The sequence below is a fragment of the Castor canadensis genome, chromosome 16, assembly GCF_047511655.1.
Source record: "Castor canadensis chromosome 16, mCasCan1.hap1v2, whole genome shotgun sequence".
Classification (NCBI taxonomy): domain Eukaryota; kingdom Metazoa; phylum Chordata; class Mammalia; order Rodentia; family Castoridae; genus Castor; species Castor canadensis.
The window spans coordinates 56,826,081-56,842,265 of record NC_133401.1 but is presented as its reverse complement, the minus strand read 5'-3'; the positions used below and the strand labels follow the sequence as shown (position 1 = coordinate 56,842,265).

At 43.1% G+C, this 16,185-nt stretch overlaps 1 protein-coding gene and 1 long non-coding RNA gene across 4 annotated transcripts in view; one reads left to right on the top strand and one right to left on the bottom strand.

Moving 5' to 3' along the window:
- The window catches only part of Galnt10 (polypeptide N-acetylgalactosaminyltransferase 10), a 252,371-nt gene that overhangs the window by 40,383 nt on the left and 195,803 nt on the right, over positions 1–16,185 (bottom strand). For all 3 annotated transcript variants that reach the window (XM_074057060.1, XM_074057059.1, XM_074057061.1), the window contains exons 5-6: positions 9,192–9,377; positions 3,152–3,335 (exon numbers count right to left, since the gene is read on the bottom strand). In XM_074057060.1, the coding sequence (XP_073913161.1) occupies positions 3,152–3,335; positions 9,192–9,377 (370 nt within the window). The remainder of the gene's footprint in view (positions 1–3,151; positions 3,336–9,191; positions 9,378–16,185) is intronic.
- LOC141417840 (uncharacterized) overlaps positions 1–16,185 on the top strand; it is a 43,972-nt gene that overhangs the window by 2,681 nt on the left and 25,106 nt on the right. The gene's annotated exons all lie outside the window — the stretch shown is intronic.

Sequence of the window (16,185 nt, the reverse complement as noted above, 5' to 3'; positions counted from 1 at the left end):
TACTCATTTACACACTCTATCTTCAGTGCTCATAAGATTCTATTTCCAGCCTCTTTAACAGATGGAGAATTTGGTAATTCGGAAAACCTGACCAAGGGCATGCAGTTAGCAAGTAGATGAGCTGTGATTCAAACTGGGGTCTGCCACCAAAACCTATGTCTTTAAAACATCACTACACCATGGCAGTGCTTGTGGACTGCCCATTTATCAGGCACCATGTGGAGGCATGTGGAAAATGACCAGGATTTCTCCAGGGTCCTCTCTCTGGGGTTTTGTTAAAGTTCAATACAGAAGAGAGGCTTTTGGAGTGAACTGGAGGATGCAAAGGATAGAGAGTCCCTCAGAAAGATCTAGGCCAGTGGTTCTCTACTCTGGCCACACCTCAGAAACATTTGGGAGCTTCACCAAACAATGATGCCCATATCCTCTCCCAGGACTCCAGTGTAATTAGACTTAGGTGTGGCCTGGGTAGCTTTTTTTGGGGGGGGGGCGGGTACTGGAGTTTTGAACTCAGGGCTTCCTGTTTGCTATGCAGGCACTCTATTGCTTGAGCCATGCTACTGCTTAAGTCAAACCTCCAGTTCTTTTTTTCTCTGATTATTTTTGAGATAGCGTCTTAGTTTTTGACTAGGGCTGAACCAGGATCCTCCTATTTTATGCTTTCTGCCAGAGCTGGGACAACAGGTATGCACCATCACACCTAGTTCTTTTTTGTTGTTGCTGAGTCTCTTGAACTTTTTTTTTCCTGGGTTGGCATGGAATCATGAGCCTCCTGATCTCAGCCTCTTAAGTAGCTAGGATTACAGCAGTGAGCCACCACACCTGGCTGCTTGGGCATGTCTAACAAGCTCCCCAGATGATGTCAATGTGTAGTCAGGGCTGAGAGGCACTGCTCGAGGGTGAGTCCAGTCCCTTCAATACCCAGATGAGGAGCCTGGCTGAGCCTCTGCAACTAGCCAGCTGCATCATGGGGACTCAGCCTTTCCTCATCAGTCTAGGGCAATTGATCTGCTTAGGTTCAAACCAAGAGTTACCCCTTGGTTGCCCAAAGAATTCCATTTTCTGGGGCTGCCCATTCTGACTTCAGTCTCTGCTACTGTGCTGATTTGCCCAAGTTTCATTTCCTCTTTGAGTCAGAGGGTCTGCAGCTATCAACTGGGATAATGTTACCTGTACCGAAGACTCTGTTGTAAGGATCATGTACAATGTTGGTTTGAAATTGTTTTTGCCATCTGGGGCCAAATGTTAGTTACTCTCTGCTATGTAGCCTAGATAGTACTTGAACTTGAGATCTTCCTGTCTTAGCTGCTCCATTTTTTTTTTTTGAAGGTCTTGCTATATAGCCCAGGGTGCCCTTGAACTCAACCCTGCTTTTGCTTCCTGAGTGCTGGGATGGTTACAGGAGTGTACCACCATGTCCACGCTCTACTATTAGTCTTATTCTCCAAGAATTCAGGTGAACTGAAGATTGACTCTGAGGTGTATGGAGACTGGGGCTGAATGCATGATGTGGCCTTGTCTAAATCATATCTCTGAACCAGGCAGGGGTCTAATAGTGGTGATTGACCATGTTGAAGATGAAGGAGGTCAGGAGAAGACTGAAAATATCTGATTTGCAGAAGACATACATGGAATCTGCTCCCATCTCATGCTGCCCCATCACCCAGCCATCTGCCTACACAGCACCCAGCCTTTCCTCCTTTTGAACCTTCTCTGGGGCCCACAGCATCAGGGGCTCCTATTAGGAGCACAGTAAACACAGTCTGTGAAATGGCTTTGCCACCAACAGCCCCCCTTCTTAGATGGGAAGGGTAAGGCACAGAGAACTTGGTTTATTAGAGGTCCAACTGTGAGGAGGCAGCTGTGGTCTCCCAATAAGTTAATGTCCTAATCCATGGGACCTGTGAATATGTAACCTTACACTGCAAAAGAGACTGTGCAGATGTGATTAGGCTTAAGGACTTTGAAATGGGGAGATTATCCTGGTGAGCTCAAGGTATCAATGTAATCACAAGTGCTTAGCCATGAAAAGAGGCAGGAGAGGCAGAGAAGGAAATGCTATGATGAAAGGAGAGGGGAGGGAGCAAGGGGGGGGGAGGGAAACAACTTTGAGCATGGAAGAAGGGGGTCTGAACCAAGGAACGTGAGCATCCTGTAGAAGCTGGGAAAGACAAGGAAGTGGATTCTCCCTAGAGCATCCAGGAGAGCAGCCCTGCCAAGACTGTGATTTTAGCCAGTAAGACTCATTTTAGACTTGTGACCATAGGAACTTGTAGTGTTGTTTTAACCCACTAAGTTTGTGGTCATTTATCACAGCAGTAATAGGGAACAAATATAGCAAAAGAGTCTCTTTGGCTCTGTATCAAAGATCTCCTTGACCCCTCTGACAGAAGAGCCAGGAGAATGTACAGGACAGCTGCAGGGATAGCAAGCCTGCTGCTGAGGAAGAGAGCTAGAGTGTAGAGAGGGCAGCTCTGTTCTTGCTCAGCTCCTGCCCACTGTGAGCCCGGGGCAAGCCCTCCCTCTCTTGAGCCTCTGACTCCTCACCTGCCAGTTCCCTGCAGCCTTCACATCCTGAGGTGTTGCAAGTCCAGTTCATACCCCAACTTGGCTGCTATTTCCCTAACACTTCCAAGGAGGCAGAAAAAGCTGATGGGAAAACTGGCCCCAGGCAGGCAGACCTACATGTACACTAGCCTTTGCCACTTAAAAGCTGTGTGACCTGAGCAGAGTGTTTAGCCTCCTGGAGACTTGGTGTTCCCTTCCACTTGGAAAACATGGATAATGCCTGCTGCCTATGGTTGCTAGGGGACTAAAAGGGGGCAGTAGTGCTCAGCACTGTGCCTGGCACATAGTGATGATGAGGATGATGATTACAACTGGTGCAAAGCTGAAAAGAAAGACAGCACGAGACACTCTACTTACCCCTGCTGGCAACCCTGGCAGACTTTGCAGAGGTGCCAAGCTGGAGCTGACTAACTTGAGCCAAGGATGTGTGACTGAGGGATGGGGGTGATACTTCTGTTTGGTATGTCTGACACTGTACTGAGTGAAGCTAGGATTTTTGAGAGAAGTGGCAATCCCGAGTTGTGTGTTTTGGGAGGGGCCCTGGAGCCTCTCACTGGGATGAGCCTGGGCCACTTATACTTACTCAAATGGGTCACTGGGGTCAGCTTTCTGCAGTTCTGGAGGGATCGGGATCCGCTTGTAATACAGCTCCCAGTCAAAGGCGCCCCTCATGGCATCCCCTGCCTGTGTCTCGTACCGAAAGTCATCGTGGTCAATCACATCGATCATTGGGCACACGATTGTCTTGCGGTTCCGAGCGATGCGGTCTGAAGCAGCCAAGAGATGCCCATTAGTTGAGGCAGGAGCTAAGTTCTCTTTCCTATTCTGCAGCTTTCTCTAGTTTTTAACATGTTTTCTGGGTGATGTCTCTGAACACCTGAGTTTAGAGATCCACAGAGAGGAAGGAGGAGTGCAGGTTTTAAGCCAGAGGGATCAGGGATCCCATCCTAGACCTGCCACCCATGACAGGGTCCTGAGGCAGCTCTACAAATAATGAGTCTGGCCCCTAGCAATCTCCTCTATGAAATGGGGTAACAGGTTCTGCCTCAGAGGTTGTTGTGAGGACTGGATACAACCGTGTTTGAGAGTGCTCAGCACAGTGGCCTGTGAATGAGCAGTATGCTATGGAAAGAATGATTTCCTTCTGGGAGGACCTCTAGTCTGGCTCTGCCAGGCTCCCCATTCCATGTCCAGATCTTGACTCATGACCAAAAGCAGCTAGGCACCCTAGCAGTTGTCCCTTGGGATAGACTGTCTGCCCTGACAACTCTCTGGCACCCCGGGCTGTGGTCAGCCAGCAGATGGCCTTCCTTGAGTTCAGCTCAATTTTTCAAGCAGTCAGAGCTGTGGAAAAGAGAAAAGACTGTCTTGGAAGTTGTGGTTCTCCAAGCCTGCAGGTGTGCAAGCAGAGCCTGGCAGCTGCTACTCCACAAGAACACTACAGGCTGGGGGACTCAAGATAACAAATGGGAGCCTTAACCCAGCTGGTTTTCTGCTCCCTTTTAGGCATCGGAGAAACTGATTCTCTATGAGTTACTCTGCCTGATCTACCTCTCCCAGCATTAGTTTGCTCTACTCTTCAACGTTCCTCCTGTCAGGAAGTCCTGACTGCAGCCAAGGGTCAGGTAGCTTTGGGGGCCTATGATCTGCTATGAGGAGTAAATGGGCTGTGCTGGGATGACTGGGTGCTCTTGGCCAGGAGTCAAGTTCAAGACTTGCAGTGAGGAACCCTATAGAGTAGGAGTGGGCCAGCAGCTACCAGGGCTCAGTTTATCAAGCTATAGTACATTTTTCAAAGGACAGCATTTTTGCCTTTTTCTAAACAGAAGATATGATCCATAGGTGGAATGGTAGGTTACGAAAGCAATTGTGTGTGGGAGGGGAGGGGTTTGTAATGAGCCAAAAAATATCAAGCTGCATGCCAGGAGATGAGACATAGATACTGTGATAGATGAAACTATCTCAGGAAGTGGGTTTCAGTTATGCTCCCTGAGTGTGTGTATTTGTGTATTGGATTGAGATGTCCAATGTATTTTTAACTGTGACACATGGTTTAAAAATTTTGAGAGGCTGAGGATGAAGCTCAGTGATAGAGCACTTCCCCAGCATTAGAAAAAAGAAAAAAAGTTAGAGAAATACTGTTTTTGGCAGTGTATCCCCAAGTGTGGATTGGGGGTGACCAGTGCCAGATGTACCTGGGGTGAGTTTTAGCCCCCCTTCCCATGCCTGCCCCAGGTCCACTGCATCAGAATCTCTGGGGTCGGCTTGGATCTGCCTGTGGACAGGCTCCCTGGGTATTCTCGGTGAGGGTTAGGGAGCTCCAGGGAAAGGTCTAGAGAAGGACTTCCTTTCTTAATTATTCATGGCCACTTGGGGGATTTCCCTTTCATGGAGGGCTGGGTCCATGGACATGGTGTCCTGCTGGCTGCTGCCTGATTGTGGAGGTCTGAGGTTGAAGTGGAACCAGAAGGCAGTATTCCATGGCACTGTATTTGCTTGGGAACAGAATGCCCAGGTTCACATCCTGGTTTTGTTTCCTTCTTGTAGTATAACCTTGGATATGGCTGTCTGATGCTGCTGAGTCTCTGTTTCCTGGTCAATGCAATGGAGGAAGACATCTATCACATGGGGTCTCTGTGACGACTGAGTACATATGGGGTCAAGATGCTTAGTGTAGCCTCTAGCACATGCTCAGTAGCAGCATTCTATGACTAGGGTCATTGAAAAAAGCTCTGAGCAGGAGTTGGGAGACTGAGCATCCCCTTCCTTCTCTAAGCCCCTTGATTTACTCATTTTCAAAATGTGGGTAATAATGTGGACAGAGAAGCAGACAGGCTAGGCCACAGTCAAATTTAAATGTGGACATGGCTGAAAATGCTGAGGAGTCGACTATTAGAGCCACCATGACAATGAGCATGATGATGAAGAAGAAGAAAGAGAAGGATTCTGGAAGAGGGGGAGGAGGAGGAGGAGGAGGAGGAGGAGAAAATGATAACCAACAGTGGCTTTCCTGTGGGGGTTGACTCCTTCTTAGGCTCAGAAATGTCTAATCTCTAAAGAAGGCAGAGTGAGCCATGCACAGAGGTGTTAATGGTTTCACAGACAAAAGCCATGCTGCACTTTGTCAGCTGCTGCTATTAGAGGGAGAGACTTGCAAATCTACACCACAGATTCACATTTCTATTGGAAACAGGAAAAAAAAGAAGGGAGATGTTTCTTCCATGCGTGTCTGCAGATTATGAAAATTTCCCTCATACATTTCCATAGAAACAGAGTTTAGGGCTATTTAGACTATGAGCTCAGCTTTGCACCCCACCACTTCATTCTCTTTATGAGTCGCAGAGTGACCCTACAAATGGCTTGTTCCTCCAGGACCATAAGTTCGGTGATTTATGGTGAGGATTTTTCTTTTTTTTTCTCTTTCAGTTATGAGAGGCAGATGCAGACACTCTCTTGGCTTAATTAAATAAACAGTTTACCAGAAATTCTGGGTTACATCTTTTTTCCTAACCCAGATGAGATCCTAGACCTGGGTGTCAGAGGCACATAATTTATTACTAAAGTTCCCTGTTGATCTGTGTTATGAAACATTCTGTTTAATTCTGTGGTTGGCTTTTAGTCTTCACACTTCCTCACTGTGACCTCTGGACCAGCAACACAAGCATCACCTGCGAACTGGTCAGTCTTTCAGATGACTAAAAATTATTTGTTTATTTATTTATTTACTTACAGTACTGGGGATTAACACCAGGCCTCATGCATATTAGGCAAGTGCTCTATCACTTGAGCTATACCCCTGGCCCTTTTGTTTTTGAGACAGGGGTTCATGCTAACTTTACCTGGGCTGGCCTCAGATTCGTGAGCCTCCTGCCTCTACCTCCTGCATAGCTAGGATTACAGATGTGAGCCACTATGCCTATCCTCTTTCAGATGAATCTGATGCTTGCTCAAGTTTCCCCTCCACTTCCATCTTCTTTTCCTTCTAAATTCTCTGTGATGGATAGCTGACCATCCACTCTTGAGAAGCTTACTTTTCTCTGTAGATGGTTAACTTCCTAAACCTTCCCCAGCCCTGGCCCTGCCCTACCTCTCAGTGTCAAGAGAACTCTTCTCTCCCATGTTGGCTTGGCAGCAGGGGCTCAATGCCTTCATCAGAGTGGAAGTACTCAGGATCAGGCCTGATCATCAACTGGCTATGTGGCACCTCCCCAGCACCCAATCTCCCATGTCTCCCTTTGCCCACAGGCTGTGGTGAATGCCCCTAGATTATGCTGCTCTCTTACTGCAGCTCTCCCTGGTATCTGTCTGAAACTCCTTCCTGAGAGGAAGTGAACTTGGGAAGCAGTGTGCAACTGTGAAAAAGAATAGACTTTGGAGCCAGATAGATGGTGATTTTGACACTGGTGGCCCAAGGGCATAAGCAAGCCACTCAATATCTTTTTTTTTTCATTTTTCTTTTATTATTCATATGTGCATACAAGGCTTGGTTCATTTCTCCCCCCTGCCCCCACCCCCTCCCTTACCACCCACTCTGCCCCCTTCCTCTCCCCACCCAATACCCAGCAGAAACTATTTTGCCCTTATCTCTAATTTTGTTGTAGAGAGAGTATAAGCAATAATAGGAAGGAACAAGGGTTTTTGCTGGTTGAGATAAGGATAGCTATACAGGGCATTGACTCACATTGATTTCCTGTGCATGTGTGTTACCTTCTAGGTTAATTCTTTTTGATCTAACCTTTTCTCTAGTTCCTGTTCCCCTTTTCCTATTGGCCTCAGTTGCTTTAAGGTATCTGCTTTAGTTTCTCTGCGTTGAGGGCAACAAATGCTAGCTAATTTTTTAGGTGTCTTACCTATCCTCACCCCTTCCTTGTGTGCTCTCGCTTTTATCATGTGCTCATAGTCCAATCCCCTTGTTGTGTTTGCCCTTGATCTAATGTCCACATATGAGGGAGAACATACGATTTTTGGTCTTTTGGGCCAGGCTAACCTCACTCAGAATGATGTTCTCCAATTCCATCCATTTACCAGAGAATGATAACATTTCGTTCTTCTTCATGGCTGCATAAAATTCCATTGTGTATAGATACCATATTTTCTTAATCCATTCGTCAGTGCTGGGGCATCTTGGCTATTTCCATAACTTGGCTATTGTGAATAGTGCCACAATAAACATGGGTGTGCAGGTGCCTCTGGAGTAACAGTCTTTTGGGTATATCCCCAAGAGTGGTATTGCTGGATCAAATGGTAGATCGATGTCCAGCTTTTTAAGTAGCCTCCAAATTTTTTTCTAGAGTGGTTGTACTAGTCTACATTCCCACCAACAGTGTAAGAGCGTTCCTTTTTCCCCGCATCCTTGCCAACACCTGTTGGTGGTGGTGTTGCTGATGATGGCTATTCTAACAGGGGTGAGGTGGAATCTTAGCGTGGTTTTAATTTGCATTTCCTTTATTGCTAGAGATGGTGAGCATTTTTTCATGTGTTTTCTGGCCATTTGAATTTCTTCTTTTGAGAAAGTTCTGTTTAGTTCATGTGCCCATTTCTTTATTGGTTCATTAGTTTTGGGAGAATTTAGTTTTTTAAGTTCCCTGTATATTCTGGTTATCAGTCCTTTGTCTGATGTATAGTTGGCAAATATTTTCTCCCACTCTGTGGGTGTTCTCTTCAGTTTAGAGACCATTTCTTTTGATGAACGGAAGCTTTTTAGTTTTATGAGGTCCCATTTATCTATGCTATTTCTTAGTTGCTGTGCTGCTGGGGTTCCATTGAGAAAGTTCTTACCTATACCTACTAACTCCAGAGTATTTCCTACTCTTTCTTGTATCAACTTAAGAGTTTGGGGTCTGATATTAAGATCCTTGATCCATTTTGAGTTAATCTTGGTAGAGGGTGATATACATGGATCTAGTTTCAGTTATTTGCAGACTGCTAACCAGTTTTCCCAGCAGTTTTTGTTGAAGAGGCTGCTATTTCTCCATCGTATATTTTTAGCTCCTTTGTCAAAGATAAGTTGCTTATAGTTGTGTGGCTTCATATCTGGGTCCTCTATTCTGTTCCACTGGTCTTCATGTCTGTTTTTGTGCCAGTACCATGCTGTTTTTATTGTTATTGCTTTGTAATATAGTTTGAAGTCAGGTATTGAAGCCACTCAATATCTTTTAACTTCAGTTTCTTTTACTACAAAAAGGGATACTTCCATCCTTTATGCTCTTGTAAGGATTAGAGATCACGGTTATAACCTGCCTGGCTCACAGTACTGCCACAGTAAACAGTAACTCTTCTCATTTGACATAAAGATGTCCTCTCCATGATTTGGTTCTTAATAGTAGATAGACAGCCTTGCCTTGCTTTCAAACAAAACTTAGGGCAATCTGAGGGAAGCAGTATCATCACTAGATGTGTGACACTTTCCCTTTCTGAGTTTCAGCTTCCCTCTTTGTGAAATTAAGAGACAGGGCTGACTTGTTTTTAATGTCTTATGAGCTCTGAACCCCTTATAGCACCTGGTGTTCTGAGGAGTGCTTCCAATCAGACAGAAGAGCCCATGTGAGGCCTCCATGAAACACATTCCATGAACCAGCTGCCACTGACCCACTCAGGCTGTTCCCCCGGCCACCACCACTTACCAAGCAAGGGGGGGAGCCAGTTGACATTGGCTTCACAATGTGAATCCAAGAATGTGATGACATCCCCAATTGCTGCTGAGGCCCCCAGCATGCGGGTCCTTATTAGGCCTTCACGTTTCTTGGTTCGGAGAATTCTCACGCTAGGGAAAAGGGCCATGTAGTCTTCAAGTGGCTTCTTCAAATGCTCTGTGAGAAAAACAGAAGAGGAGAGATGGGTCAGAACAACTGCTTAGTAATCATGCTTGTGACCCTTTCCTTACATGTCACCACACTTTACAGTTTAGACACAGTTTCCTGGTACACACTGCCTCACTGGACCTTTCAGGTAGAGCCAAGAACCACAGGGATCATCACCTGCATGCTACAAATAGGAAACTGTGGCTCAAAGAGGTCCAGTGATAGTGCCAGACACGGAACACTGAGAAATATGCACAAGGGTATAGGTGGTGTAGTTTATGTCTGGCTAGTGCCTATTCCCTCAGTTTATGACAGTAATACTTTGCCTTTTCCTTAGGAAAAACTTGAGTAGGTCTCAACCCCTCCTCTCGATCCAAGTTGGGGAGCATGTGGCTTAGGCTTAACCGATTGTAGCATTCCATTCCTTTGGCCACATGATTGGTTCAGGGATGGCCATGTGACCTGAGTTGGTCCAAATAATGAGTTCTGAGAATGTTTTGCAGAATTACTGAAAAATGAAGCTCACCTTTTCTATTAGATGGGTTGGCCATAAGTTGGGTGCTGCTGCTGATGTCTTTGGCAAAATAGTGTGGTGGGGGTGTGGGATCTGCTAGAGATGCAGGAAATGTGAAAAATGAGAGTCAAGAGATGGAGAGGGATATTGGTATGGTGACATTTCCATTGCCCAATCCCTGTGTACATGAAGTATACAGACTCCTTAGTTGTTCTTATTACACATGACAGCATTTCCCTTTTTGCTTATTCTAGTATAGTTTGGATTTCTGCCCCATGCTTGGAAAAGTTTTTTTGAATAAATATCAAAGACTCCAGTGGAAGTCCCATCCTTAATGTTGGTGTCTCTTGATTTAATCAGGGTTAGGTCCCTTTATGAAGACTCTAGGATGGCTAAGGAAAATCCTACAGCTTACATCACACTTAGCGATAACTAAATGCTTTTTTTTCCTATGATCAGAGGGAAGCTGTATGCATTCACAAGTTTTATTCATTAAAGTAGACTTCCTAGTCAGTGCAATTGGAAAAACAGAAATTAAAGGCATAAAGATTTGTCTTGTTTAAAAAGAGGGAGAAAAAGGGAGACTAGAAATAAAATGGAGGGGGTACACTGTATGCATGTACAGAATTGTCACAATGAAATCCCCTTGTAATATTAACGTATGACAATTCAAAAATAAAAGTGAAAAAATAATTGTTTACATAGGAAAATCTGATAAATTAGCAAAGAAACCACAATAAACAGATTGACTTAGTAAGGCTTCAGAATATAGGCCAATACTTTTTTTCTTCTTTTTTATTATATTCATATGTGCATACAATGTTTGGGTCATTTCTCCCCTCTTCCCCCGACTCCCTCCCTTCCCCCTCCTGCCCCCTCCCTTACCTCCACAACGCCTTGCTACCAGGCAGAAACTATTTTGCCCTTATCTCTAGTTTTGTTGAAGAGAGAGTATAAGCAATAATAGGAAGGACCAAGGGTTTTTGCTAGTTGAGATAAGGATAGCTATACAGGGAGTTGACTCACACTGCTTTCCTGTACATGTGTGTTACCTTCTAAGTTAATTCTTCTTCAACTAACCTTTTCTCTAGTTCCTGGTCCCCTTCTCCTATTGGCCTCAGTTGCTTTAAAGTATCTGCTTTAGTTTCTCTGTGTTGAGAGCAACAAATGCTATCTAGTTTTTTAAGTGTTTTACCTATCCTCACCCCTCCCTTGTGTGCTCTCGCTTTAGCATGTGATCAAAGTCCAATCCCCTTGTTGTGTTTGCCCTTGATCTAATGTCCACATATGAGGGAGAACATACGATTTTTGGTTTTTGGGACAGGCTAACCTCACTCAGAATGATGTTCTCCAGTTCTATCCATTTACCTGCGAATGATAACATTTCATTCTTCTTCATGGCTGCATAAAATTCCATTGTGTATAAATACCACATTTTTTTAATCCATTTGTCAGTAGTGGAGCATCTTGGCTGTTTCCATAACTTGGCTATTGTGAATAGTGCTGCAATAAACAGGGGTGTGCAGGTGCCTCTGGACTACCCTGTGTCACAGTCTTTTGGGTATATCCCCAAGAGTGGTATTGCTGGATCATATGGTAGATCAATGTTTGGATTTTTAAGTAGCCTTCAAATTTCTTTCCAGAGTGGTTGTACTACTTTACATTCCCACCAGCAGTGTAAGAGGGTTCCTTTTTCCCCGTGTCCTCGCCAACACCTGTTGGTGGTGGTGTTGCTAATGATGGCTATTCTAACAGGGGTGAGGTGGAATCTTAGTGTGGTTTTTAATTTGCATTTCCTTTATTGCTAGGGATGGTGAGCATTTTTTCATGTGTTTTTTTGGTATAGGCCAATACTTAAAAACAATTATATTTGTATATACCAGCAACATAATAAACAATTGGAAAATGAAATTAAAAATGATAACATTACCATTTACACTTTAGCAAAAGAAGTGCAAAGTGTATACTCTAAAAATAAAAAAAATTGTTGGAAGACATTTAATACCAAATTAAATGGAAAGGTATGCCTTGGATCAGCAATTGATAAGATGACCATATCTTTCCAATTGATATACAGATTTAAAATCATAGTATTCTTTGCAGAAGTTGACAATCAAAAAGCTTATCCTAAAATTTATATGGCAATGCAAGAGATCCAGAATAGACCAAACAATCTTTTGGAAAAGAAAAGACTTGGAAGATTCACATTCTTGATTTCTTGACTGACTGAACTTAGTACCAGTAACTAAGACAGTGTGATACTGGCCCAAGCAGAGATAATACAAATCAGTGGAACAGAATTGAGGATCCAGAAATAAGCACTCAGATATGTAAGTTGATTTTCCTAAGATCATTAAATGGGGGAAAAGAATGGTCTTTCAAAAATGTTGCTGGTACTACTAGATTTTTACATACAAAATATACATGTATATGTATATTACCTCATGTACAATTAACTCAAAATAGATAAAAGGTCTCTATATAACGTACTTAAAAGCTGCTTTTGCTGAACAGCACCAACTCTTTACTTGGGCCCATGAATTACATGAAAGCAGGATAAAAGCTAGGCATCCAAGCCTCCATTCTGTATCTGTATCATTTGGTGAGTCATTTTCTCCTTCAGTCACTTTGTACCCATCTTGTAATGCAAGAAGGACTGAACAGAAGACTGCTTGTGGTTGCCAGCCGCCTGTTATCACTGGAACTTATCTATGACTGTGACTTTTTAATAATTATGCACACTTTCTCTTACCTCCAATTCTTACTCCTAGTTAAACCAAAAGTGAATGTCTGTACAGGGAAGATGGGTTGAAATGCTTATCTTTCCTCTTCCCATGGCATGCCTGTGTTGTGTAATAAACTCCCTTCCTCTGCTGTCACCATTACTATCTCTTAAATAAATAAGGTATTCTAAGGCCAGTGACTGAACCTAGCCTATGAAACCCATGAGTTTGGACCTGTGACCTAAAATCTGTAACACATTTGGCAACCATGAAAAAGAATCAAGATACACTCTTTAGTTTTAGCTACTCAAAGATATTTGACCCTGGATGGAGAGGAAAAATAGAATGGTTTCAAGCAGATGCTGGAATTCCTATTTTCCAGGGACTTCTTTCTTATCTTTCTACTTCAACCAACATTGGCTGCTTTTTACCATGCTTTGGTGAGGCAGAGAAATAAACATTTGAACTCCATCTATGCCTTGAAGTCTAATCCTTGGTAAGTTCTTCCCAGTTGGTGCACCTAGGGCCTTGCCCTTCCTTTTTCTCTGTTGTCTGGAGGTTATTCTGAGCCATTTGGGGTTCATTTGTACTAATTTGGGCTTTTGCTGTTTGTCTGGCAGGGAACTTCTCGATTCCTTGTAGTGTGGAGGCTCTCTGGAGACCCTTTTGGGTTCAGTTGAACTAATTTGGATTTTTGCCATTTGTCTGACAGGGAACTGTGGACCCTGTAATTGTGCTGGCAATCAGTAGGAAAAGCATGTAAGGTACATACAGAGACCAGGGTTTTTGTGTTTGTGATTTCTATTGTGAAAAAATTGTGACTACTGTGGCCAAAGCTGTCACTCTGGTGGGCACCTTGAAGCCTGATCTGGCCTGTCTGGGAAGGTCCCACTCAGGGACCTCTGTCTGGCCACATGAAAGGAGGTCATCTTTTGATACCATTTTGAGGGTAGCAGATTCCAGTTAAGTGACACTAGGGAATCTAAGGTTTCATTTCCATTTGATTTTGGAGGGAACTTGTGTCCATTTCTGTTAAAAGATTCCCATCTGTTGGCCTTGGCTCTGGAAGAGAATTGCTGTTTTTGTTTGTTTGGTTTTGTGTGTGTGTGTGTGTGTTTGTCATGTTTAGTGTGTGTGTGTGTCTATGTGTGTGTGCGTGCATGTGTGTAGTGCTGGGGATTGAACTCAGGGCCTCATGTTTGCTTGGAAGGTGCCCTACCACTTAAGCCACTCCTTCAAACCATGAGTCATGTTTAAAAATGGCTTTCTATTCTATTTGAAAGCCCTTTGGAAAAATCTTATAGTTCACCTATAAGGCAAACAAACAACAACAAAACAAACATGAGGAAACCTAATTAGGCTTCAAGTCTTCCTGCCAGTTTCTGGCACTGAAGGCCACAATGAGGGGCCTAACTCTGCTGGTAACAGTGAGAAGCAGCAATGTTCCTGTCCCTATGTCAGACTCCAGCTACCCAGTCAGCTAGTCCACTGGTCCCTACAAACTTTCCAGGACTCCACAGCAGAGGGTAGAGAAATGCCACAGGCATTGGTGGCTGGGTGGCCATGCCTTCCTGTGCAGCAGCCCAACTGCAGAAGTGCCATGCTCACCAAGACAATGCCAGGACGGCAGGAATGAGTTCCATATTTCGGCTGAGAGCCCATGGTGCATTCCTGAGTCTACTGTCTGACCCTTTTATACTCCCTTTTGCTCACTGGGGAAGGAGAGGAACAAAGGGTGAGGGTCTTGACCTAGGACCCTTCAGGTCACGAGTCAGGATCAATATAAGAAAAAACTACTCCCAAACCTAAGAGGTTTAAGGAGACCTGCTGTGATTTATATAAGAATAAAAAACCCTGAGTCTATCTTGCTACCCCTTAGGAAGAATTATAACAAACCTATGGTTGAAAGGTTTATCTGAGTGTAAATGCTAAATTAATGTAATTGGTTACATATGTTACTTTTATGCATTAATCTATCAAGCATGGGCAAAAACTTCATTTGCCCCTGGAATTTCAGAAAACTGACTAAATATTGTGAGAATCAACTAAAGTTAGGTCTTTTCTGTCAAAGGCGTTAATGTGAAACTATCATTGTGTGGATGCCAGCTAACCTCCTCGAATTGTGGCCTACATGCTTTGTGAAATATTGCTTGACCTTGCAAGGTTCTTGTGGTCAAACAAAGAGCTGTTTATTGCCAGATGTCCTAATCTCAAACTGCATGCTTAAAGATGAATATTGCCCAAAAGAATTTTCTTGTTCTCCCTGCTTCAAGGTCCTCCTTCCCCCACATGCCCCCTTTTCTAAGTAATCAGTCGCAAAGATTGTGAACCCAAACCAGTACATCAGGGTGAGGGACACAGAGCTAAAAACTGAGCTGGCTCCCCACTCACTGTGTTCTGCCTATCAGACTGTGGTCTGTGGCTGCACCCTTCTGCAGAAGTAAAACTTTTCTTTTTGCCTTGCTGAGTGACTCTAGGGTGTTTCTTTGATCACTGTTTGGGAACAGCATTTCTAACATTATTACAGACAATTTTCATTTTTAAACTTACTTTTGTTCATCTTAAATTGACATTTTTGTGTATGCATGAGTGTGTGTGTGTGTGTTCATCTTTAGGATGGTTCTTAAAAATACTATTATAAATTTGATATATAAAACTGTCTCTTCAAAAAAGTGGTTATTCAGAAGGATCTTATCTCAGCCAGATCCATCTGAAAAGCAGGCATCAAAAGGCAACTTTCATATACTTGGGACTAAAGGGAAAAATCATTTTAAAATGAAGCTGTCTAAAACTGCCTGATGAGATGTGGAAAGAAGATCTTAATCTATTTTGTTCTATCACAATTATAATTTGGATTTGTAAATTATTTATGCACAGAGAAAGAGTTCCAGATTGCATTCTTCTAGAGTCTTTTTTTTTTTGTAAAAAAGGCTACCAAGTATTTAAACAAGAGAAACAATTTTGTCTAAATTCAAAAATGTTGTGAAGGTTATCTGAAAATGCAAATTAGAAAGGAGACAGAAAAAAAATCAGCAAATAGGAAAGAAATAAGAATGTGTCAGAATACATTTTTGGAGAAGAAAGGGAAAAGTGAAAGGAAATACTTTCAGATGAGGAATTATTTTGCAAAATAAGGCTTTGTTCTAAAGGATTTTTCCAAAATGGAAAAGAAAGATGGGGACAGAACTGTAAAGGTTCAAAAAAAGTTGCAAAGTGTATAAAAGACAGAGTTTATAAAGAATTTATGTGTGATTAAGTTGGCTATAACTTAAGAATTATCTAAATTTTTTTCTAAGATCAAAATTTAATGTACTGTTGTAAAAACTGCTTTAAAATATTATAGCCAATACAAATTTAAGATGATTAACTTTATGTTATGGGTAGTTTTCTTTGATATAGAAAAGGGGCAGGGCTGAGGGTGTGGCTCAAGTGATAGAATGCCTGCCTAGTAAGTGCCAGGCCCTGAGTTTGAACCCCAGTGCTGCCAAAAAAAAAAAAAAAAAAAGAAAGAAAATGGGCAAAAGATATGAATAAACACTTCACCAGAATATACAGAAGCTCAAAAAAACTAAACTCCCCC